General features: G+C 45.4%; 2 protein-coding genes across 3 annotated transcripts; both read left to right on the top strand.

The window, feature by feature from the left end:
• The first annotated feature begins 6,068 nt into the window (after nucleotides 1–6,068).
• On the top strand, nucleotides 6,069–7,609 carry NKAPL (NFKB activating protein like). The gene is given in 3 exon segments (XM_043590583.1): nucleotides 6,069–6,327; nucleotides 6,329–6,984; nucleotides 6,987–7,609. Coding segments are annotated over 3 exon segments (1,308 nt in total). The 5' UTR covers nucleotides 6,069–6,079; the 3' UTR covers nucleotides 7,391–7,609.
• Nucleotides 7,610–14,916: 7,307 nt separating this feature from the next.
• ZSCAN26 (zinc finger and SCAN domain containing 26) lies at nucleotides 14,917–22,635 on the top strand. 2 transcript variants are annotated; one of them, XM_043590581.1, is made up of 4 exons: nucleotides 14,917–14,994; nucleotides 17,121–17,600; nucleotides 17,923–18,040; nucleotides 21,313–22,635. In XM_043590581.1, the coding sequence occupies exons 2-4, from the start codon at nucleotides 17,181–17,183 to the stop codon at nucleotides 22,212–22,214; spliced, it is 1,440 nt and encodes a 479-aa protein (XP_043446516.1). In that variant the 5' UTR covers nucleotides 14,917–14,994; nucleotides 17,121–17,180; the 3' UTR covers nucleotides 22,215–22,635. The 2 variants fall into 2 exon arrangements, with proteins under 2 accessions (XP_043446516.1, XP_043446515.1); XM_043590580.1 differs by having other exon boundaries at nucleotides 14,927–15,176.
• The last annotated feature ends 1,771 nt before the right edge of the window (nucleotides 22,636–24,406 follow it).

Here is a 24,406-nt window from a genome sequence, read left to right as displayed (position 1 = left end):
CACTTCCATGCATCCTTAACACCTTGTCCGCGTGAACCGCCACCAGCGGCATTGGGATCCTTCCTGCTAAAGCAACCCGAGATCCCCAACGGCCCCCACCAGTTACCACTTTCCATTTTCTGTGGCCTCCCCTCGGGCAGCCAGGCTTGTGCTGCTCCCTGCTTCCAGCCACTCCCGTGTCTTTGGCCAGGGGACCCCGTTCACTCCTGGTCGCTCTCTTCTTGTTCCTTCCAGTTCCCATTCACACTCTAGCACAGTGAAAGCTACACACTCTCAAGCCACATTACCTGGGCTCCTAATCCTGGCTTTATTTACCATTTACTAGCTGAGTGACCGCAGTTAACTATATAACCTCTCTGTGCCTGACTTTCTGAATCTATAACTGAGGATAGTAATAGTAGATAGGGATGTGAGCAGTAGGTGAGGTTTTTTATGTAAAGCTCTTAGAATAATGGCTAACCTGTAATAAGTTAGGCCGCCCTAAAACGGTAGGATGCCCTGAATTCCTTTGAGCCAAAGGAGGCTAGATTTTAAGCCAGAAGTGACAGCAGTTATTTTGCTGGACTGAGATGTCAGTGCGTCTGCTTTCTACTCAGAATGTAAGTTTGGTAGATGTTTTTTAAGTGAAAAAATATCATGGTAGTACCTTCCTGAGTTTTAATTCCTCAGTCTATCTCTTCTATTAATCTCCTGGCCTGGGCATGATTACCCGGTGGGCACACTCAGCTACCTCCACCCCTGCCCAGTCCTAGGGTCTGGCAGCTGCTCACCCTGGGGCCCCTGGTACTCAAGGGCAGCAGGTGCAACCGCTTCTCCAGTCTTACATTGGTTCCTGTGTAGACTGGGGTGCGCATTTGAAATAGGCATAAAATGCCTTATGCCTTTTGCTGTCAGCTCTTAAAAAAGCCGTGTACCAGTGGACCCCTGCAGTTCAAACCCATGTTGTTCAAGGGTCAGCTGTTCTTCATTTAGTCCCATTGCTCCTGCCTTTATCAGGGTAAGAAACATAGGTTGTAGTCATAATACAAGTGTTTGTTTCCTCTTCCCAACATACATTTCAGTAATCTGGAGCATATCCATGAGATAACTCCTGTAAAAACACTGTAAAATGTAAATCAGGGCACTGTGTGGAAGTGCAAATATGAGCAGCTGGAGGGGACTGTCAGGTCATGTAAGTGTCATTAGTGAATGACTGCTTTTGTTGCTTGGTGAGTAAAGGTGACCCACATATTTGTAAAGGCCATAAGCAAGTGTAATTTGGAGGGATGTTTAATTCCAGCTTGTCCTCAGAGTTCTATATAACTTGTGTGTTAGGAATTTCTTAGTAATAAGTATAGATTGTGACAAACTAATGTTATATGCTTACTGCTGAGATACCGTAAGAATTATATTCCACCCCTGTGATCTGCCAAACAGAATTACCCTAAATCTAATCATGAGGACATTATCAGATAAATTCAAACTGTCGGACATTTTACAAACCAATCACCCTGGACTCAGCAAAACTGTGTCAAGTAATATTTAAAAAGTGGATGTAGAAGTGTAGGTAGAGAAACTATTCTAGATTAAACAGACTAGTAAGTAATCACAATCAAATGCATTTAAGGAAACTTGACTGAATTTTAATCCCATTTTAAAGACATTATTGAGGGGTGCTTGGGTGGCTTGGTCGGTTAAGCGTCTCACTTCGGCTCAGGTTATGATCTCCCGGTTTGTGGGTTGAAGCCCCACAATGGGGCTGGAGCCTGCTTTGGATTCTGTGTCTCAGACTCTGTGCCCTCCCCCATTTGTGCTCTGTTGGCTCTCTTTCTCTCAAAAATAAATAAACATCAAAAAAATTTAAAGACATTATTGGAACAATTGAGGAATTTTGAACATATCCTGCATATTAGAAAACACTACCTAATATTTAATGATAATATTAAATTTCTTTAGAATAATGATGGCATTGTGGTTGTGAAGGAGAATGTCCTTCTTAGACATTGATTAGTGGAGTATTTACGGGTGAAGCATCATAGTGTCTAACTTTCAGTGAGTAAGAAACACAATCTTAACAATTAGTGAATCTAGGTAAAGGATATGCCAGTGTTTAACTTTTCTGTAGGTTTGAAAGTTTTTTTTTTAATATTTGGGGGAAATTTATGTAAAACAATTTTGAGAAATTTTGAGAAAGATCTTTCAATACATTTCTGTGCTCTCTCTGAATGGATATTTGCTCATCTATAAGTAAAATTAAGAAAATAAGAGACTCACCACCAAAAGTTATGGTAGGCATTTATTTTTATTCCTATTGTCATATTTTTTACACCACTGCTTTCTCTACTAAATTAGAGGTCAACAAACTACTGCCTACAGACCAAATTGTTCCCCTGCCTGTTTTTGTATGACCTTAGCAAGAAATTTTATATTTTTAAATTATAGGGGATGGCACAAAAACAGACACATAGACCAATGGAATAGAATAGAAACCCCAGAACTAGACCCACAAACGTATGGCCAACTCATCTTTGACAAAGCAGGAAAGAACATCCAATGGAAAAAAGACAGCCTCTTTAACAAATGGTGCTGGGAGAACTGGACAGCAACATGCAGAAGGTTGAAACTAGACCACTTTCTCACACCATTCACAAAAATAAACTCAAAATGGATAAAGGACCTGAATGTGAGACAGGAAACCATCAAAACCTTAGAGGAGAAAGCAGGAAAAGACCTCTCTGACCTCAGCCGTAGCAATCTCTTACTCGACACATCCCCAAAGGCAAGGGAATTAAAAGCAAAAGTGAATTACTGGGACCTTATGAAGATAAAAAGCTTCTGCACAGCAAAGGAAACAACCAACAAAACGAAAAGGCAACCAACGGAATGGGAAAAGATATTCGCAAATGACATATCAGACAAAGGGCTAGTATCCAAAATCTATCAAGAGCTCACCAAACTCCACACCCGAAAAACAAATAACCCAATGAAGAAATGGGCAGAAAACATGAATAGACACTTCTCTAAAGAAGACATCCGGATGGCCAACAGGCACATGAAAAGATGTTCAGCGTCGCTCCTTATCAGGGAAATACAAATCAAAACCACACTCAGGTATCACCTCACGCCAGTCAGAGTGGCCAAAATGAACAAATCAGGAGACTATAGATGCTGGAGAGGATGTGGAGAAACGGGAACCCTCTTGCACTGTTGGTGGGAATGCAAATTGGTGCAGCCGCTCTGGAAAGCAGTGTGGAGGTTCCTCAGAAAATTAAAAATAGACCTACCCTATGACCCAGCAATAGCACTACTAGGAATTTATCCAAGGGATACAGGAGTACTGATGCATAGGGCCACTTGTACCCCAATGTTCATAGCAGCACTCTCAACAATAGCCAAATTATGGAAAGAGCCTAAATGTCCATCAACTGATGAATGGATAAAGAAATTGTGGTTTATATACACAATGGAATATTACGTGGCAATGAGAAAAAATGAAATATGGCCTTTTGTAGCAACGTGGATGGAACTGGAGAGTGTGATGCTAAGTGAAATAAGCCATACAGAGAAAGACAGATACCATATGGTTTCACTCTTATGTGGATCCTGAGAAACTTAACAGGAACCCATGGGGGAGGGGAAGGAAAAAAAAAAAGAGAGGTTAGAATGGGAGAGAGCCAAAGCATAAGAGACTGTTAAAAACTGAGAACAAACTGAGGGTTGATGGGGGGTGGGAGGGAGGAGAGGGTGGGTGATGGGTATTGAGGAGGGCACCTTTTGGGATGAGCACTGGGTGTTGTATGGAAACCAATTTGTCAATAAATTTCATTAAAAAAATTTAAAAAAATAAATTATAGGGGAAAAATCAGAAGAAGAATAAAAGTTTGTGATATGTGAAAATTAAAGAAATTCAAATTTCAGTGTCTATAAGGAGTTTTATTAGAACACATTCATGTTCATTTACATATTATCTATAGCTGCTTTCACTCTACAATGGTAGAACTGTAATTTAGCAAAATATTCTTCCTCAAAAAAATTTTTTTTACTCTTAGGGTGCCTGGGTGGCTCAGTCAGTTAAGTGTCCAACTTCAGATCAGGTCATGATCTCACAGTTGGAGAGTTTGAGCCCCGTGTCAGGCTCTGTGCTGACAGCCTGGCGCCTCCTTTGGATTCTGTCTGTCTGTCTCTCTCTCTCAGTCCCTCCTCTGCTCATGTTCTGTCTCTCTCTGTCTCTCAAAAATAAGTAAGTGTTAAAAGTTTTGGGGGGCGCCTGGGTAGCTCAGTCAATTAAACATCCAACTTCGGCTCGGGTCATGATCACACAGTTTGTGGGTTCGAGTCCCGCATCACACTCTGTGCTGATAGCTTGCAGCCTGGAGCCTGCTTCAGGTTCTGTGTCTCCCTCTCTCTGCCCCTCCCCCGCTCACACTCTGTCTCCCTCTCTCTCTCTCTCAAAAATAAATAAACATTAAAAATATTTTTAAAAATTTATTTTTCCTGTTAGAAGACCTGTGTTACAAAAATGTATTTAATTATATATTTTAACAAAATTAACTTTTATTCAGTTTCTAATCAAATACTATAATACTTTATTTTCTTTCATTAAAAAACGTAAGTATTTACAATTTTATCAGTTTGGGAAGACAAACAGAATAAAAATGGAGAAAAGTGATCAAAAGACAAATTCAATGATAGAATAAATATAGCCTATTTAAATGCCTGCCTGGCCCTGTTGGCTGCTGCCGGAGTGAATTCTCAGCCTCAGAATTAGCATAGTTCAAAATCTCCTTCAGCTTCAAAACGTCCAAGGGAGAGATTTTGGTGACTTCAAAGAAGATCTGGTGAGAATACTTGGAATGCAGAGTCTCCAGCTTATTGCAAGGACACAAAATCAGCAGGATGTTCAACTGGTTGATCAAGGGGTGAAGATCAGAGGTCTTGTAGCCACTGTAATACTCCAGGGTAGGAGCCCAGTGTCTGAACTTTTTCACGTAGACGGCCAGGACGAAGGAGTCAGCAGCTAGCTTGGAAGGGCTTTCCAGGATATAGTCCTATTCCTGCAGTCATCTCACAGATGAAGCGGCACGGGGTCAATGCCTTCGTGCTGGCATGGAGATACCTAGTATATCTGCACAGGAAGTGATAGGCGATAGGAATACTGATAATCAAGTTTGAGAGTTTGCAGTTTGCCAACTTCCATGCATCTTGCTGATAAATATATAAAAATCTAATTTTATCCTATTCGATTTAATTTCCCACCTCATTTAGAGTCTTAGCATCAGGAAAGCACTTATACCTAAATTCTGATTTAGTTTTTCTGTCACTTTCCAAGTCTGTTAAATAACTGAGGTCAACTTAACTACAGACAACCAAGGTGATGGTAATGCCTATGTACCTTTTAAGCTAAGAGGGAAATGATCTTGCATGAAATGCTAGCCATTTCAGACAGTGAACACAGTGTATGCATAAACTGGTTCCCAACCACAAAATTCCTGAAGAAATTAACCAAATTAGGAGACATCTACAAGACTGGGTTGGATGCTTCCCTGCATTTCAGGGGTAGAAACGTCTGTGAATTTTAAGAATTAAAATCATGCCTCTGGTCTTCACTTGGCTCAGAGGCTGGGCTTAAACTTTTTGATTCCAAAAGTTCTGGTGCTTGCTTCCAGTAGGAACAAGTGGGGTTTTGAAGTCAATAAACGTGCTTCCGCCATGAAACTGGTGGACAGGTTCCTTTCTAAGGGATCAACAAAAGGAGCACGAGAAGTAAGGGGCTCCCACCAAGGGGTGACGATAAAGAGGACCGAGGGGAGCATGGAGACTTGAAGGGTATCAAGATGGTTAAAGGCGAATACCCAAGAGGAGTAGCAGACGTTTGAACAGTATAAGGGTCACTGGCGGCAAATTCCTCTATTTGTGTCCCCGAGGGCCAAGGGCAGCGCAGGCAAATCGGAACAACGAGAGGAGCGGCACACCTCCACCAAATGCCCCAGAGAAACCTTGGGGCCGGACGCCTTCCGCCCTCGCGCCACGCCTTCGCCTACCAACCCACCGGAAGCGGAAGCCTTGCGGGCACCGTTGTGACGCGCCTGCGTGGGCACCAATGCTGTGGCGCCTGCGTGGGCGGGAAGTGCCGGCCGTACGCAGTCTCCGTGGCCACTGCTCGGCGTTGGCCGTTTGGTTGCCGGTGGAGGCGTGGCTCATGGCCCCGGTGTCCCAGTCCCGCTATCCCGAGGACGCCGCCGGCTCTCGGAGGCGGCGACGCAGCTCTGTGGGGAGCCCGCCGTCCGCGCTGGCCAGACGCTTCCCTTGTGGAGGCCGCTCCCGCTCTCACTCCCGCGGCCGCAAGGGCCTCAGGCCTTCGTGGTGGGGGGGTGTCGGGCGTTGGCGACCCGAGTCCGCTGGGCCGATCTGAGTCTCGGGCACAGCCTTCGGGGCCCCGCAACTACGCGTTCTCGTCCTCTTCCGTCCACGCTGGCGGATACCGCTTCCATCACCACCACTATGCGGGCGACCTGCAGTGGGCCAAAGAGTATGAGAAGGAGAAGGAGGAGAGCTGTCGCCAGAGGTGGCTGAAAGAGAGAGAGAGGATTGGGGAGCTGGGAGCTCCTGAGGCGTGGGGGCTCTCTCCAAAGTTTCCTGAGCCGGATTCTGATGAACATAGCCCAGTGGAGGATGAAGCGGTAAAGAGTCAGGAGACCAGCAGTTCAGATTCCAGCTCCGAAGAAAACGGGAATACCAGTCGTTCAAAAAGCAAGAAAAAAAGAAAGAAAAAGTCTAAAACGAAACATAGGAAACATTCTGATAATAGTGAGAGTAATTCAGACTCCGACATTAATTCTAGTTCTGATGATAAAAAGAGGGCCAAAAAAGCCAAGAAGAGGGAAAAGAAGAAGAAACACAGGGCAAAAAGAACCAAGAGAAAGAAGAATAAGAAGACTAAGAAAGAATCCAGTGACTCCAGCTTTAAAGATTCAGAAGGGGAGTTGCCAGAAGATACCTGGATTGAGCAAAGATTACAGATACCATGGATCTACTAGGCCCAGAAGCACCTGTAATACATATCTCTCAAGATGAGAAACCTTTGAACTATGGCCATGCTCTGCTCCCAGGTGAAGGTGCAGCAATGGCTGAGTATGTGAAAGCTGGAAAGCGAATCCCACGAAGAGGTGAAATTGGGCTGACAAGTGAAGAGATTGCTTCATTTGAATGCTCAGGTTATGTCATGAGTGGTAGCAGGCATCGTAGAATGGAGGCCGTACGACTGCGTAAAGAGAACCAGATCTACAGTGCTGATGAGAAGAGAGCTCTTGCATCCTTTAACCAAGAAGAAAGACGAAAGAGAGAGAATAAGATGCTAGCCAGTTTCCGAGAGATGGTGTACAGAAAGACAAGAGGGAAAGATGACAAGTAAGGACCTTGTGTTGTACAGTGGGACTTTAACAACAATTTTATGTAATCAAAACAATATGAAAAGACTTAACGGTGCTACTGTATCTATGATGTCAGAAAGTCCTTCAAGAAAAAGCTGCTGAGATCTGTATTTATTTTAACTTAATATGTGCACATAGTTTAAAAAATATTCAAATGCTATAGTAGAAGTTAATAAAAGGTCTTTCACCCTAGTCACTAATTCTTCTCCCCAAAGAAATCTTTTTGATGTCTTTTATGTCTGTTCATAAGTTCTGTGTCTATGCAAGCATATTTCAGGATAAAGGCTGGAGAGATTAACCTGAAGGTTATTTTCCCTGTTGCTCTGATTTCTCTCTCTCTTGAAGGGCCTTATGGAGCCCTTCATTTGCCCCAAGGTAGACCAGAAGAACCCCAGAAAGAAGAGAGGATTCAATTGAATGTAGACTTCTGGTTGCAATTAACAGCTGGTGTTAAAAAGTAAAGATTTACTGGCTCATGAAATTGCAAAGTCCTCTAGGAGAATGGGTGTCGTGTGTGGCTTTATGCGACTCTGGCTTTCTTCTTCATCATGGGTCATTTTCCTCCTTAGGCTAGTTTCCCTTAAATAACAAAAAGGCTGCCAAAGGTCCTGGATTTGATTATATACTTCCTGGTCCACCTCTGAAGAAAGAACATTTCTGTCTTGGCATTCCAAATAAGAATCCTGAGATTCACCCTAATTGGATTAGCTTAAGTTACATGCCCGCTCTCAAAAAAATGTACTGTTGCCATGGAAATAGGCCCACTCCTGGAGCTGTAGGTATAGTCAGTTTATAGGCTACATACATGGGGAAGAACTGGAAGGCAGATAGGCAACCAAAAAAATGCCAAATATAGTTGTGAATGATTTCTAAAAACCAATACATGTGCTGAAAGCCAAAATTTTGCTGAAGCTTGGTTTTGAATATTGGGGAATACCTGATTGGAGGGGACATAGGGTTTATCCATAAAATAGATATAAAGAAGAAAAGATGAAGGTCCATGGTGCTTGGGTCTTCCAAAGAGTGGATTAGCTGCCACCTTAGACTAAGAGGACAAGGAAAGAAATGAGCAGGTATAAAGAAGAATGCAGTTGGTGGAGCTCATGAAAAGGAGATCAGATCAGGAGGGACCTCATGGACAACAGAGTTGACATTGAGAACCTGGCTAGCACCAGTACTGGAGAAGACTTTAGAGTGAGCTCCACTCATGGTCTATCATAAACCTTTGTTTTTATCCAGTGACATCTGCCTGAATTTTAAGATTTCATTTCATCGCTAGGCAAACTACCTCATTTGAAAAGGGGGCCCTGTGGCGCACCTGGGTAGTTCAGTTAGTTCAGTTAGCATCCGCTCCACCTCTTGATTTCAGCTCAGATCATGATCCCAGGACTTTGGCCCATGTCAGCCCCATGTCAGGCTTGGGATTCTCTCTCCCTCTCTTTCTGCCCCTCTCCCTGGCTCATGCACTATCTCTTAAGAAGAAGGGGAAGTAGAAGCGAGGAGAAGGAGAAGAAAAAAAGAGTAAACTCCCTTTTCAAGGCTCAAGACCCTACTAAGCCCCACAGAACTGAAGGTGAAGGGGTTCTAGAATCTCACAGGCAGTGTGATGTGGAAGGGCACTTTCGTTCTAGCAGATGACATTGATGCCGGACCACACTACCTTGAGAATTTCCCCAAAGAGGGTTGGGCAACACTACTAAAAACCAGTGTTGGGGCGCCTGGGTGGCGCAGTCGGTTAAGCGTCCGACTTCAGCCAGGTCACGATCTCACGGTCCGGGAGTTCGAGCCCCGCGTCAGGCTCTGGGCTGATGGCTCGGAGCCTGGAGCCTGTTTCCGATTCTGTGTCTCCCTCTCTCTCTGCCCCTCCCCCGTTCAAGCTCTGTCTCTCTCTGTCCCCCAAATAAATAAACGTTGAAAAAAAAAATTTTAAAAACCAGTGTTACATATGTATATTTCTATTTTTAGAAACAAACCATACTGCATTACATGCATGGACTTACACCTTGCATTTTTCACTTAATATATCTTGGAGATGTTGTAATCAGTGCATATAAATCTACCTTATTCTTTTTAATTAATGACTCTATAATATATTGAATGAAAGGACCATATTTTATTGGATGTTTAAGATGTTTCCTATATTTTGCAATTACACAGTATCGTAGTGAAAATCTTTGTGGATATGGCCACCTAGAAGTAGAGTTCTTGGATCAAAAGGAAAATATTTATTAAGTGCTTTTCTTTTTTTAAATGTGTATAGTGTCTTCTTTTTTTAAGTAACTTATTTATTTTGAGAGAGAGCACTGGGGCAGGGCAGAGACAATCCCATGCAGGCTTTGTGCTGTCAGTGCAGAGCCTGATGCAAGGCTTGAACTCATGAACTTTTCAGATCATGACCTGAGCTGAAACCAAGAGTTAGATGCCTAACCGTCTGAGCCACGCAGGTGCCCCTAATAGGTGCTTTTTACATACTAGGGACTATGCCAGGTGCTGGCTGTAAACCAGAGAGCAAATTAAGTTTGATCTTTGCCATCACAGAATTTTACATTCTACTGGAGGAGACAGGCCTTTAAAAAACTAACAGACAATATGTATTAATTGCAGTATGCTGTGAAGAAAATAAAGGACTAGAGACAGTAATTGGGGGACATTTTTGAAGGAGTGGTCAGGAGGGGCACCTGGGTGACTCAGTCGGTTGGGCGTCGGACTTCGGCTCAGGTCATGTTCTCACAGTTCGTGGTTCCAGCCCCGCGTTGGGCTCTGTGCTGACAGCTCAGAGCCTGGAGCCTGCTTCCGATTCTGTCTCCCTCTCTCTGGCCCTCCCCCACTCACGCTCTGTCTCACTCTCTCTCTCAAAAATAAATAAACATTTAAAAAAAAATTTTTAAAAAAGGTGTTCAGGAAAAGTTTAAGAATGTCACGTGTAAGTTCTATGTGTTTTTACATTTTAATAGGATTGCAACATTGCTTTCCAAATAAAATTTACCAGTTCTCACACCTATATCATCAACAATATCGTACTTCTAAACCTTTTGATCTTTGCCAATCTGATGGGTGAAAAGTGGCATTTTATTTTTTTATGTTCATTTAAGAGCAAAGTTGAGCATCTTTTCATATATATATATATATACATGTATATGTACATGTACATGTATATATACATATATATATATACATGTATATGTACATGTACATGTACATGTATATATACATATATATATATGAGTCCTATAATATTTTTGGTGTGTGTGTGTGAAGTACTCACATAGGCTTTGTCCATTTTCCTACTGGCTTGTTGGTCTTTTCTTATTAATCATAAGAATTCTTCAAATAATAAATTCTCTCTCTCTCACATGTCTTGGAAATATTTCCCCTTTTGTCTGCCTTCTGAATAGCTTTTCTGGGAAACACTTGATCATATTGTTCTTTAAAGCCCAAAGATTCCCTAATACTAGCCAATTAAATATCTTTGTCTTTTTCACTTGGCAGAAAGATGCAGTTGAGGAGCTGTGCCTTCTGAGAAGGCAAGGCAGAATTAGAGAGTTTTGCCAAAATGATAAAATACGCACGATGCAACACACAGTGCAATGCTCACAGCAGAGTTCCCATGACGGTATTCTATGCCGTCAGTAGGATTGACTTGCTGGTTAATGTTGTTATTAGGGTCCTGCCAATATATCTGCCTTAAAACAAGACTGTGAGATTTATAATTTGATTACAGATCATGTTGTCTCAGGGGAGCTAATAAAAGGCAGTAGAACTTTTTTCCTTTTTAAGTAGTGTTGCCCAGAGTACATGGTTATGGGTTGTGGAATAGAAGAAAAACAGAACAATAAAAAATTTGTGTCATATTTAGGCTTCAAAAACCATCAGAATCATTGTTTACTAAACTCTACTCAAGGAGCCAGTTGAACAGATCAAATAGCTTGAATTAACCACCAGAGTTACACTGAGGGTTTTTATTTTTTTATTATTATTATTACTTTATTTATTTATTACTTTATTTATTTAAGAGAGAGAGTAAGGGGAGAGGGGCAGAGGGAGAGAGGGAGAATCTTTTTTTTTTTTAATTTTTTTTAACGTTTATTTATTTTTTTGAGACAGAGAGAGAGCATGAACAGGGGAGGGGCAGAGAGACAGGGAGACACAGAATCTGAAGCAGGCTCCAGGCTCTGAGCTGTCAGCACAGAGCCCGACGCAGGGCTCAAACCCACGGACCGTGAGATCATGACCTGAGCCATGACCTGAGCCGAAGTCGGACACTTAACCGACTGAGCCACCCAGGCACCCCGGAGAGGGCGAATCTTAAGCGGGCTCCAGATCCACCTGAAGTCCGACTTGGGGATCAATCCCATGACCCTGGGATCATGACCTGAGCTGAAATCAAGAGTCAGATGCTCACCCGACTGAGCCACCCAGGCACCCCTACACTTAGTTTTATTCAGTACTGAGAAACAGCCCAAGAAAGCAAATTAGATTGGCTACTGCTGTTTAATTACAATCCATAAATTTTGTGAGACATCGTTAATTTTACCATGAGCCATTATTTTATGACTTTGGGGGATTATGTAAAATAGTGTTTCACGAGATATAAAAACTCCTCAACTGGAATAAGGGGTTCTAATGAGGATTTCGCGGTAGATTTTCTCCCTTTCTTCACCTTCTCCTTCTTTAGCACAAGAGGAGATATTTTCTACCTATAGCTATAAGCAACTTAGGGAGTAAGAAATTATTAATTTGGCAAATAGCTGTCTTTTTATTCTTAACAAATTCAGGGGCATTTTTATGAGAATCCTTGTAAGATTTCACAGTCTTGAGGGAGGGGTTTTTTTTTTTTTTTTGAGATGTATATGGTTTTGGCATATAAAGGTAGTATCCATCTATTCCTATTTTATTAGGAGTTTCCCCTTTTAATCAGAAATGCATGTCAAATTTTATTAAATGACTTATTAGCATTTAGGGATCATAGGATTTTTCTTTATTTGCCTATTAATAAGATGGTTTAAAGTTATAGATCTCCAGGCGCCTGGGTGGCTCAGTCTGTTAAGTGTCCAACTTTGGCACAGGTCACAATCTCGAGGTTCATGGCTTCAAACCCTGTGTCAGGCTCTTAGTTATCAGTGCGGAGCCAGCTTTGATTCCTCTGTCTCCCTCTCTCTCTTCCTCTCCCCGACTCTCTCTCTTGAGCATGCGCGCTCTCTCTCTGTCTCTCAAAGATAAATACACATTGAAAAGAATTATAGATTTCCTAATATTACTATGAATTAAATTTATTGGACTCATTTGTAGGTTTTTGGTTGTTTGTACCACTCACTGGTCACATAATTTTCTATTTAAAATTCAGAATAATGATGGGGCACCTCGGTGGCTCAGTTGGTTAAACATCTGACTCTTAATTTTAGCAAGCCCTGTGTCAGGCTCTTCGTTGGCAGCACAGAACCTGCTTGGGATTCTCCTTCTCTCCCTCTCTCTCCCTGCTTGCACTCTCCCTCTCCCAAAATAAATAAATAAACTTAAAAAATTCCAGAATAGTAATATCTTGCCGTACGGGTGGAAGCAGAGAGAAATGCAGAAAGCATCATTACAAAAAGATAACTGCTAATCTTATGCTATAGCATGGTAGCATGACTTGTAATGCAATTGTGCCTCTAGTGATCATATAGAAAAGGAAACTTTTATTTTGAATATCTTAAGAATGGACCTGATGAAAACATACAGACCACCATTTTGTTTACAAAAATAAGGATAATTCTGGGGGTGCCTGGGTGGCTCAGTTGGTTGGGTGTCCGACTTCAGCTCAGGTCACGATCTCGCGGTCCGTGAGTTCGAGCCCCGCGTCGGGCTCTGTGCTGACAGCTCACAGCCTGGAGCCTGTTTCAGATTCTCTGTCTCCCCCTCTCTCTGCCCCTCCCCTGCTCATGCTCTGTCTCTGTCTGTCTCAAAAACAAATAGTAACATTAAAAAAATAAAAAAAACAAAACAAAACTAAGGATAATTCTGGAAAATGAAAATCTCAAGTATGAAAATTGATTTTTGTTATTAGCAACATGTAGCCTATCCTGGTAAAAATAGCATTTTTATTTATTCTCATCTACATCTACCCCTTCCAAAAGATACAGACTACTTAAATTAAAAATGTGCACCTTGAATTTTGTAAAAATACTTTGTTAACCTGCATTACTGGTTTTGGTTTTCATGGAATATTCAATACAATGCCAATAATCTGAGCCTTGATACTATGAGTGACATTTAAGAAGCCAGTCATCGTAGTGAGTTTGAAAGGGGCAGTAAATGAATTAAGATCTTTACTTCCTTTTTAAAAACTTTTATTTATTTGTTTGTTTGTTTGTTTATTGAGAGAATATGAGAGGGGGAGGGGCAGAGAGACAGAGGGAGAGAGAGAATCACAAGTAGGCTCCATGCTGCCAGCACAGAGTGTGACATGGGACTTGATCCCACAAACCGTGAGATCATGATCTGAGCTGAAATCAAGAGCTGGGTTCTCAAGTGACTGAGCCACCCAGGCACTCCTATTTACTTCCTTTTTAAATTAAATTTTATAGTTTTCCCTTATATAATTGGTGTAAAATATATAAGCCCTTCTTTAGAAAGAGAGAAAATCAGACATGAGTTTTCTGTTCAAGAAAAAATGTTAAGTTCTAATTAGTAAAATATTTGCATTCATTGGATTTGTTTGCCTTAGGAAGTTTTAAAGTGAACATGTTTCATTGCTACTTTAAAAGATACTTCCAAGCTTCTGGCACCCAAGGAGGAAAGGGTAACTCTCCTTGTCACAATGAAAGGTGTTTTTTTTTTTATTTTGTTCTGATCATTTCAATGCTGAAGACACTGAATAAATTACCTGCCATAAAACAATGATTAGTATGATATTTAATGCTTTTTCAAAACTATTAATTAATCAGACGTTTGTTTAGATTTTTAAAAGGACTTACCTCATTCAAAGACTCTAAATACAGTTTTTGGTAAAATGAATAAGAGGGAATATTCTGTATTCTTCTGTAGAATTTTTGGTAAAGTGATATCTAATGCTTTTTCCCCTGAAACCTACATTCGTTGCAAAGTATTGTAGATTATCCTTTTACAGTAATAGACTTAAATTTCATTACCTTAAATATTCCAGTTCAAATACATTTTCATTGTTCAATTTAATCTTCAGATCTTTGCTACTATGAAAAAAAGGGGGGAAACCCCATGCGTTGACCCTTTTTTTTTTTTTTTTGCCATCGCGTTTAACGACTGTTTAAATCGGGGAGAAATGGAAAAGTATGTGACCGTGTTTAATTTATGAAGCAGCAAAGTGGAAACGACGGCTCGTCAGGGAAACACTGAACTGGGCTAGCCTGTTTTTATTTGAAGGAAATTAAGTCCGGCTTAAAAAAGAGAAAAGCCCGCGCGCGCACCTGCACACCGCGGTAGGTGGCGTTGAGCCGGACACCATCGAGCCGCGGTCCTCCGCGTGCCTAGAGCGGAAGCGACGTCGCGCTGGGGAGCGGGTGTTGGCGCTCGGCGCGTAGCGCAGCCGGTGCCGGAGCGAGCGTGGCTGCGCCTGCTCGTCAGCTGTCGGGTGCGTAGCGTCAGTGCTGGGGCTTGGGAGGGCCTGCGGCCGAGACTGGGGGGCAGTGGGGCCCCGGGTGCAGGGAAACGCTCGGCGACGAAGGAGCCGGGCGGGAGATGTCCGCTGAACTGGGCACAGCGTCGGCTGCACAGGCGTCGTCCCCTGAGCGCATTATTAAATCCCTATCGAAGGTAAGCCTCGAAGGCTGGTACTGGAGCAGAAACCTGAAGGACATGGTGAGACCGATGTGGCCTTTGGGGGACGAGCTTTCAGGCAGAGGGAACCGCCTGCTTGACGCACCGGAGGAGTAGCCAGGCCCCCAGGCCACCGTGGGCGGGGCTCAGTGTGCGGGGTGGTGTGGAGGTTTTGGGGGGCATCTGTAGTTGGGGACTCACGATGAGATGAGACCCGAGGGGCTCTTGAACCAGAAAAGTGGTCAGTAGCGGCCAGATTGCTGACCTACCTGGAAGGTGGAGCCAGCAGGCTTTGCTGTTGGAGCAGCTGTGCATTGTGAGAAAGAAGGCAACGATCAGCCCAAGGGTTTGGCCTGCGGCTGCAAGAGCTACTGAAGGAAAGATCTGAGCTTGAGCTTTGGGACCTTGTGTCAGTTATTTAGCTGTCCGTGTCCCGGTACCTTGCTCTCTACAGTGAAATTTGCACTCGTGTCTTGATGCAGTTGTGTGAGGATTAGATGCAGTTGTATGAGGATTAAATGCATAACTTTCGTAGAGTACATACAACAGTTATGGGGCGCCTGGGTGGCTCAGCCGGTTAATCGTCTGACTTCGGCTCAGGTCATGATCTCTCGGTTCCGAAGTTCAAGCCCCGCATCAGGCTCTATGCTGACAGTTCAGAGGCTGGAGCCTGCCTCGGATTCTGTGTCTCCCTCTCTGTCTGCCCCTCCTCTGCTCATGCTGTCTCTGTCTGTCCCCAAAATAAATAAAACATTAAAAAATTAAAAAAAAGTACATGCAACAGTTGTGCTGGCTTACTGTTTCATTATGCTGAGACATGAAGGGTGTGTGGGCACAAATGAGAAAATTGGACGATGAGGAGTGTTCCAGGAAGGAGTAAGACATGGGAGGACCCAGGAACAGGAGAGCATTGAAAGTCTGAGGAACTGAAAGTTCACTAGTCATAAGAAAATTTTAATTTTTTTTTTTTTTGAGAGAGAAAGAGACCGAATTCAAGTGGGGGAGGGGCAGAGAGAGAAGGAGACACAGAATCCGAAGCAGGCTCCAGGCTCTGAGCTGTCAGCACAGAGTGGGAAGTGGGGCTCGAACCCACGGACTGGGGAATCATGACCTAAGCCAAAGTCGGACACTTAACCGACTGAGCCACCCAGGTGCTCTGGATTTGATTTTTTGTATCTTAGGTCCATTTTTTGACCAAAAGAAAAAAACATTATGTGTTAGCTGGGACTTACCATGCACACATCCTGGACTATATAACAGCAAGCTGTATTTGGAGCCTAACTGGGTTTTATAGCTCTTTTTAAACCCAGGAGCCATTTTTCACAATTCATTTAGATGTCTGTGTAATCCAGAACAATACTTTTTATTTATGTGAAATCGACTGTTTTGAGGAGTCCGTGTCTGTTGTAGATAAGATTCCTTTGGGATTTATCAGAAAGTCTCCTCATTATTAGATTCATGTTAAATATTTAGTGAAAATGCTGCATAAGTGATAAGGCAGAAGGTCAGTAGTTGTCTGTTGTTGCCAGGCTTGATCATTTGATTAGGTTTGTGGCTGCCAGACATCTCCATTTATTTCCCTTTGTAATTAACACACAGTTAGCATGATGGTTCTTTGAGACCGTGAGAATGCCCTTTTACCCAGTTCTTTTGCCCAGTGCCTTTGCCCATGTGGTCCTTGATTCAGTTGGTTATTTCATCAAGCTGCAAAATGGTGATTTTTCAGATGTGGTATTCCTGCTCTGTCAGCCGGCAATCTTCTGTAGAACAGAGTTTTCTCATTCTGTATGTGTGTTCCATTTTTAGGAATGGTTGTTTCAGAGAAAGAAAATTTGATAGCGATTATTGCAAATGTATAAGCCCAACCAAGGCGTGTTGCTGTTGTTATTATTGTTCCTACTACTGTTATTGTTTCCGTGATTCTTGGTTTTACATTTTCAGGAGGAGACCATCAAAAGGAAGTTTTCTGAAGCAGAGAGAGCAAACACGCGGACACTGGGGATGGCGACAGCACCGCTCGGCGCCCGTTCCCCAGCTCCTCTGAATCTGAAGAAGGAGGTGCTTCGGACCATGAAGGGGGATCCCCACTCTACTGGGGAACAGGGAGTCCGGCTGCCGGGAGACGGCACAGGCCTGGGGCAGGAGCCGTTGTGCAAACAGTTCAGGCAGTTGCGCTATGAGGAGACCACAGGGCCCCGGGAGGCGCTGCGCCGGCTCCGCGAGCTGTGCCGCCAGTGGCTGCGGCCTGAGACGCACAGCAAGGAGCAGATCCTGGAGCTGCTGGTGCTGGAGCAGTTCCTGACCATCCTGCCCGCCGAGCTCCAGGCTCGGGTGCGGGAGCACCATCCGGAGAGCGGGGACGAGGTGGTGGTGGTTCTGGAGGATTTGCAGCCAGAGCTTGGAGACGCAGGAAAGCAGGCGGTGAGGACCAGATGTGCCCTTTTGCAGGAAAGCAGGAGTTGGGACCTGGGGCCAGAGGCGAGGGCATGAGCTGGGCACCTGGGGAGGGCCTGCGGAGCTCCTGTTCGGGTTCTTTCCTGTCCGGTGCTCAGAGCCATTGGCTCGTCCCACAGCGTCACCTGCTGTCCCCTGGGAGGGACCGGCCGTGCTGCTTCCCCAGCCTCTTCTTTGTCCCCTGGGCTTTCTCCTTCTTCTTCTCACGTGGGAGTGTCTCTCTGAACAGCACTTTCCTCCTCAGCCCACAGGTTCCTAACTGTCCCTGCATGTCCCCGCATGTCCCTAGGACCCAGGCCAGGCTGAAGAGCAGATGATGCTGGCGGGGGCGGCAGCCCCGGTGGAAGCAGTGCGGGGGCAGCGCACCCAGCCGGAGCGTGAAGTTCTGGAGCCTGAAGGAGACAAGGGTAAGCAGCAGCTGCGTCTCGGGGCGGGCGAGAGGTGGGCATCAGCGTCCCTTCCGAGGCCCCGCTGTCGTGTTTGTCTTGAGGTGGCTCTGTCGAGGTGTGGTGTCCACGTGGTGGAGTTCACTCTGAGAGTTGGGTCCGTTTGTCTCCTCAGACAGGAAGACAGTCCGTGATGCAGTCGCTGCCACAGTCAGGACTGGAGGACTCTCGTCCCCCCACATTTCCCCCCATCCTTTCCATGGTGTTTGTGTTCAGCCGAAACAGGCCTTCTCCTTCCCTCCTTCACTGCAGGGGTGAATAAAGAAAGGATGGCTGGTTTCTCACCCAGCCCGTGCTCCATTGCTCGTTTGTTCTTGTCTCCTTCAAATTACTGCATAATTATCACTTTTATTTCCAAATGTCACCTAGGTTAGTTTTTGCTCTACTGCATTGTCTTCGTCATTGAAATCCGCCTTTCTTGTTTCTGTTGCTTACGTTTCTCCCCCTCTGTCCGGCCTCACAATCCTGCTTCCTGCTACTTGTGTCATCTCAGTGCTTCGCTGGGATTCTTACCTCCTGCTCCTTCTCCATCATTTACACTGTTAGATTCATTAACGCTGTTCCCGTCCCTAAAACCCTTCAGTGAGCTGAGTTATGCTCTTCTTTCTACATGTGTTTTTTTTATCATTTGAAAAATTCCTTGATCAAGAGGAAGAAATAAAACCAAGAAGAAACCTACCACCTGCATGACTTCCAGCAGGCAGTGAGAGAGGCCTCCCTGGCAGTGGTGTCTGTTGCCTTCTCAGCCTCACGTCTATGAGCTTGACTTTACCGGTTTGCTTGAGACTTTTAGCACTGACGGTTCCATGTCCTGGGAAACCCCTGAGTCTGTTCCCCTGTGGCCCCCTCACACCACGGGTCCCCTTAGTCCAGATGAATCAGGACGGTCCATCCCCCTGTGGTCCCATCACACCATGGGTCCCCTTAGTCCTGGACGAATGAAGATGGTCTGTCCCCCCGTGGCCCCATCACACTGCATGTCCCCTGAGTCCTGGACAAATCAGGACTGTCCTTCCCCCTGTGACCCTATCACACCGTGGGTCCCCTTCATGCTGAGCTACATTCTGTTTCCCACTTGCTCCTTGCTGTTTGTCTCCTCTGAGTTTCTCCTGCCACGTTTCTTCTGTCTGGAGTAATTTGTCCTCGCTTTCCCTAATTCGTACTCATCCTTCAGGGCCTTAGACCTCCCTTTCTCAACCTTCCCAAGGTCCCCCAAACCTGGACGACTTTTCTGTGGAAAAGGACCTGTGTTCCTAGAGCTCCAAGATTTCTCCCATTTGACCACGTCGTATTGTTGCTGGTTCATGTCTTTTTTCCTCCTGCCAGAAAAGGGCAGGACATTGTTTTGTTTCCTGAGTCTGCTATGGCTCCTGGGTCGAACAGACCCTCGGTAAATGTTTGCTGAATGGCTGATTGTGACTCTAAACCTTCTTTTACCTTCTTTCCACCTCCCCTGTTCAATTTCTGAGTCTGTTCAAAGGCCCGCCTAATGGAAATTTGCTGAGCAAAGTAGCTGAAAGAGAGGGGCCTGACTTTTGTGAACAGCCTTGCGGAAATGAATTTAGGCCCTGTCATCCATGATGGGCACTATTTGAAATGCGACAAGTAAATGCAGTCACAGTAGATCCTTGATGCTGTTCCTTGCCCTCTGGGTCTGTTGAAAATGCTATTTTACACTCAAAGTTCAAGTTACTTTCTGGTTTCAAGACATTCCCCTCTTTTTAGTGCTTATGTCGTTATATCATGGCTGGTAAAGGATCGCTCCTGTCTTCCTGTAACCCCTCCCTCCCCTGTGGGCGGCCTCCCTCCTGCAGAGGGCCTACACACACAAAGTGGCTTGTCCCGCTGAATCTTCCTGCCCCACACGGGACCCGCGGTCTCTGGCGGCTCCTTACCAGTCGTCCACATCACACTGACCCTCGCATGCTCTCACCTTACACTGCCTGCTGCTTTCTGTGGCCCACACTGATGAAGTCGCATTGGCTGGTTATTCCTGCTGCTTACAATGGCTCCTGCCTGTCCTTCTCGCTTTGCATCTTTGTTCTCACTCCTGTCCTCTCCACCCGCCTGTGCTGCAAGCCTGAGCTTAGGTGTTATCGGCAGACATTGCTTACGGTCTTTCACGTACCAGAAACGTGAGCTAATTATCCCAGCACCGAGGTCCCCTGTCTTGTTGAACTGCACAGGAAGGCAGCTGCTGCTGTCCAAGGGTATCGGGAAAGTCCAAGACACTTTTGTCAACTTCATGTCACCCTCAGGGTCTTGTGGTCCAGTGGTTTTGATTCACTGGAGGACACTGAGCCCAGAGGGTTTAAATCACCTTTCTAAGATTACACAGCTAAACAGTGATACAGTGGGCACTGTGTCCATGTTTCTTCATTTCCAGTGCTTTCCCTTGTGAGCCCCAAGGTCCTCAGTTGACCTCACTTTAAAAAAATTTTTTTTTAAATGTTTGTTTATTTTTGAGAGAGAGAGGGGGAGGGAGAGAGACCGTGAGCAGGGAGGGGCGGAGAGAGGGAGACCCAGAATCTGAAGCAGGCTCCAGGCTCTGAGCTGTCAGCACAAAGCTCGATGCGGGGTTCGAACTCATGAACTGCGAGATCATGACCTGAGCCGAAGTTGGACGCTCAACCAACTGAGCCACCCAGGTGCCCTGACCTCATTTTTTTATACTCCAGCTGACAAACCATTTTGAAGAACGTATAGGCAGGCCTTTTAAGACTGTTTCCCTGTTTGCTAACTGTGTGCTGTGTATATCACATATAAAGTTCAAACCAATGGGAATAAGCTGCCTCCTACCACAATCCCCATCCTCCCCCGAGCAGCCACCGTTAACAGTTTCTTGTGTCCCCTTGCACGTATGTCCTGTGCAGACACACACAACCACAGCATTTCTACCAGCATACACGGCTTGCTTTAAATTTATTCCTCCTAGGGGCGCCTGGGTGGCTCCGTCGGTTGGGCGTCCAACTTCGGCTCAGGTCATGATCTCGTGGTCCGTGAGTTTGAGCCCTGCGTCAGGCTCTGTGCTGACAGCTCAGAGCCTGGAGCCTGTTTCAGGTTCTGTGTCTCCCTCTCTGTCTGACCTTCCCCCATTCATGCTCTGTCTCTCTCTGTCTCAAAAATGAATAAACGTTAAAAAAAAAAATTTTAAATTTATTCCTCCTAAATGCAAGTTCCTTTCCCAAAGCATCAAAAACCAAGTAATTGGTGATATATGTTTAATGTTTCAGGTGAGAAGACCAGGGTTGAGAACGGGAAGGTATTTGCAGAGACAGACTCTTGTGGAGGAGTGGAATCAGCCAGGAAGGTATCTGAACCCGTAGAGCCTCGTTCTGAGGAATCTCACTTGGAAAGGCAGCGGGTCGAGCCCAAGGAGAAGCCCGAGTATAAATGCTCAGAATGTGGGGAGGGCTTCTCCCGCCACTCGGACCTGGTCACACACGAAGGCGCGCACACTCGAGGGAAGCTGTGTGAGTCTGCGGCGTGTCACAGTACTGGTCTTACTGGACGCCAGAAAATCCGCTCTCGAGAGAAAGGTCATCAGTGTCACGAGTGTGGGAAAGCCTTTCAGAGGAGTTCACACCTTGTCAGACACCAGAAAATCCATCTTGGCGAGAAGCCTTACCAGTGCAAAGAATGCGGGAAGGTCTTTAGCCAGAACACAGGCCTCTTGGAACACCTCCGGATCCACACTGGAGAGAAGCCTTACCTGTGCATCCACTGTGGGAAGACCTTCCGACGCAGCTCCCACCTCAACCGGCACCAGAGAATCCACAGTCAGGAGGAGCCCTGTGAGTGCCAGGAGTGTGGGAAAACCTTCAGCCAGGCCCTTCTCCTCACCCACCACCAGAGGACCCACAGCCACTCCGGAAGCCATCGCTGTAATGAGTGTGGGAAAGCCTTCAGTCTGACTTCAGACCTCATTCGACACCATAGGATTCACACCGGAGAGAAGCCGTTCAAGTGTGACATTTGCCAGAAAGCCTTCCGCCTAAACTCCCACCTGGCTCAGCACGTGAGGATCCACAAGGAAGAAAAACCCTATGAGTGTAACAAATGCGGAGAAGCCTTCAGGCAGAGGTCGGGGCTTTTTCAGCATCAGAGATATCACCACAAAGACAGTATGGCTTGACGGGGCGTCCTCTGCGGAGACCATCACAGACAGGATGTCGACAAGCAAACAGTACGTCAGGAAGAGTCACTGCGACCAATTCTAGCCTCACAGAACTCGGGGGGGGGGGGGGGCCCACATGGGAGGCTGTGCGCATCCACTTGTGCTCAGCCTTGGCCCATAGAGATCTGACCCTAGAGGGTACCATGGGAACAAGAGCATTCTTTACTGCAGGACTTCTCTGAGCCTTTAACTGGTAAATGCTTGATTGTGCATCTCCAGGTAGTAGAGAGCCTCATGATTGAGTTAGGGCTTTGAAGTCAGCAGCAAGTCACATATCCACAGATTTATAGGCTTAAACGGAACAAGAGCAGGTTGATAATTTTACATCTGGTGCAGCAACAATGCCTGTAAAATAAAACTAATGACATTTGGAAATATACCACTCTTAAAGGTGTCTTAAAGTGCAGGTTTAATGGTGGACATTTTCCCCCAGTGGTTTTACTAATCACCCCCTACTGGCATTCCCCCCCCCCCACCATCTGCAGAAGCATTTTAGAAAGCAAAGATGATCTAATTTTACTATTTCCCACCCCTAGTCTTGCTACAATACTTCACTCATTCAGGTTAGAAATCCAGGTTAAACTGTGGGAGAGATTTTATAAGTCATGTGAATGAACAGTGCTGAGTGAATCCAGGTAGTAACTGTCTTGATACAAACTTCAGTGTCAGGAAAGTGGGTCCTCCATAGACACCGTTTAGGAAATGGGGAAAGAAATTAGACTGTTTTCCTTTATTTTTTTTTTAATTTTTTTTTCAACGTTTATTTATTTTTGGGACAGAGAGAGACAGAGCATGAACGGGGGAGGGGCAGAGAGAGAGGGAGACACAGAATCGGAAACAGGCTCCAGGCTCCGAGCCATCAGCCCAGAGCCCGACGCGGGGCTCGAACTCACAGACTGCGAGATCGTGACCTGGCTGAAGTCGGACGCTTAACCGACTGCGCCACCCAGGCGCCCCTAGACTGTTTTCCTTTAATACTGATGATGCAGTTAAAAAATTTTTTTAATGTTTGTTTTTGAGAGAGAGACAGAGCGTGAGCAGGGGAGGGGCAGAGAGAGAGGGAAACAGAATGCAAAGCAGGCTCCAGGCTCTGAGCTGTCAGGACAGAGCCCGACATGGGTCTCGAACACACGAACCATGAGATCGTGACCTGAGCTGAAGTCTTGCGCTTAACCGACTGAGCCACCCAGGCGCCCTGATAATGCAGTTTTAAAATGTTGCTTGTTCTGGAATTCTTTGGAAGCAAACAGTAAAGTCAGCTGGGAGGAGATCATGATCTTTGTACTGTGAATACCAAAATGTCATGGAAATGATAAGAACAGTAAGCTTCAGGGAGTCCACTCGTGAAGCATCATCACTGCGTGCTGATCGGCAGTAGCTGCTTAGGGTGTAGTGTCTGGGAAAGACTTCTTACTCTGCCACAGGAGCGAGGCCTCGTGTGTGGCTGAGGATCTGTCTAGTTCAGCTGCATATAGATTACGGGAAAAAAGTAGGAGTGATTTCATGAAAGCTTGTTTTTCTCTCAGAATAATCTGGAGACAAGCAGTCCAGGACTGATAAAGTGGTTCCATGACACCGCCAGGGACCCTCCCTCTGCTTTTCTGTTCCAACATGCTAGTGCACACCATCAGCCCTTGAGGTGGTCACGTGGTCCTTGGTGCCGAAGCTCCAGTCATCACATGCAAGATGCAGACAGGTGGGACGACAGACCCCTCGCAGTTAAGCCAGCCTTCTGCAAAAAGCGTCCTGTAAGTACATATGTCGCACGCCAAAACTTAGGAAAGGGAGTCTGGAGAGTGTCTTGTTCTGGGTTGCAGGGTGCCCGGCTGAAAATCAGCCTTCTGTCGCTAAGAAGAAAGGGTAGCATGAAGGCCAGAACAGGCACTTGGCGGTCTCTGACCCACTTCCTTGCATCCTGCATCCGGCTGTATGCAGGCCGACTGAGAGCGATGTCCTGGGTGACACGTACCATGTCCTGGGGGAGGACAGAGTCTGTAGGAGACGCAGTGCAACGTTTTAAAAATTTATTTATATTTTGAGAGAGAGAGAGAGAGAGCATGTGCAGAGGAGGGGCACAGAGAATCCCAAGCAGTGCAGAGCCGGACATGGGGCTTGAGCTAATGAACCATGAGACTGTGACCCGAACTGAC

Source organism: Prionailurus bengalensis, chromosome B2, assembly GCF_016509475.1.
Source record: "Prionailurus bengalensis isolate Pbe53 chromosome B2, Fcat_Pben_1.1_paternal_pri, whole genome shotgun sequence".
Taxonomy (NCBI): domain Eukaryota; kingdom Metazoa; phylum Chordata; class Mammalia; order Carnivora; family Felidae; genus Prionailurus; species Prionailurus bengalensis.
This window is presented reverse-complemented; position numbering and strand designations above follow the sequence as displayed.

Excerpts from the sequence above, each read along its gene's own strand:
- ZSCAN26 (XM_043590580.1), top strand. The coding sequence starts at position 15,102 with ATGTCCGCTGAACTGGGCACAGCGTCGGCTGCACAGGCGTCGTCCCCT. Across the intron at positions 15,177-17,120 it reads TTATTAAATCCCTATCGAAG|GAGGAGACCATCAAAAGGAA; the intron begins GTAAGCCTCGAA and ends TTACATTTTCAG. Across the intron at positions 17,601-17,922 it reads GAGACGCAGGAAAGCAGGCG|GACCCAGGCCAGGCTGAAGA; the intron begins GTGAGGACCAGA and ends GCATGTCCCTAG.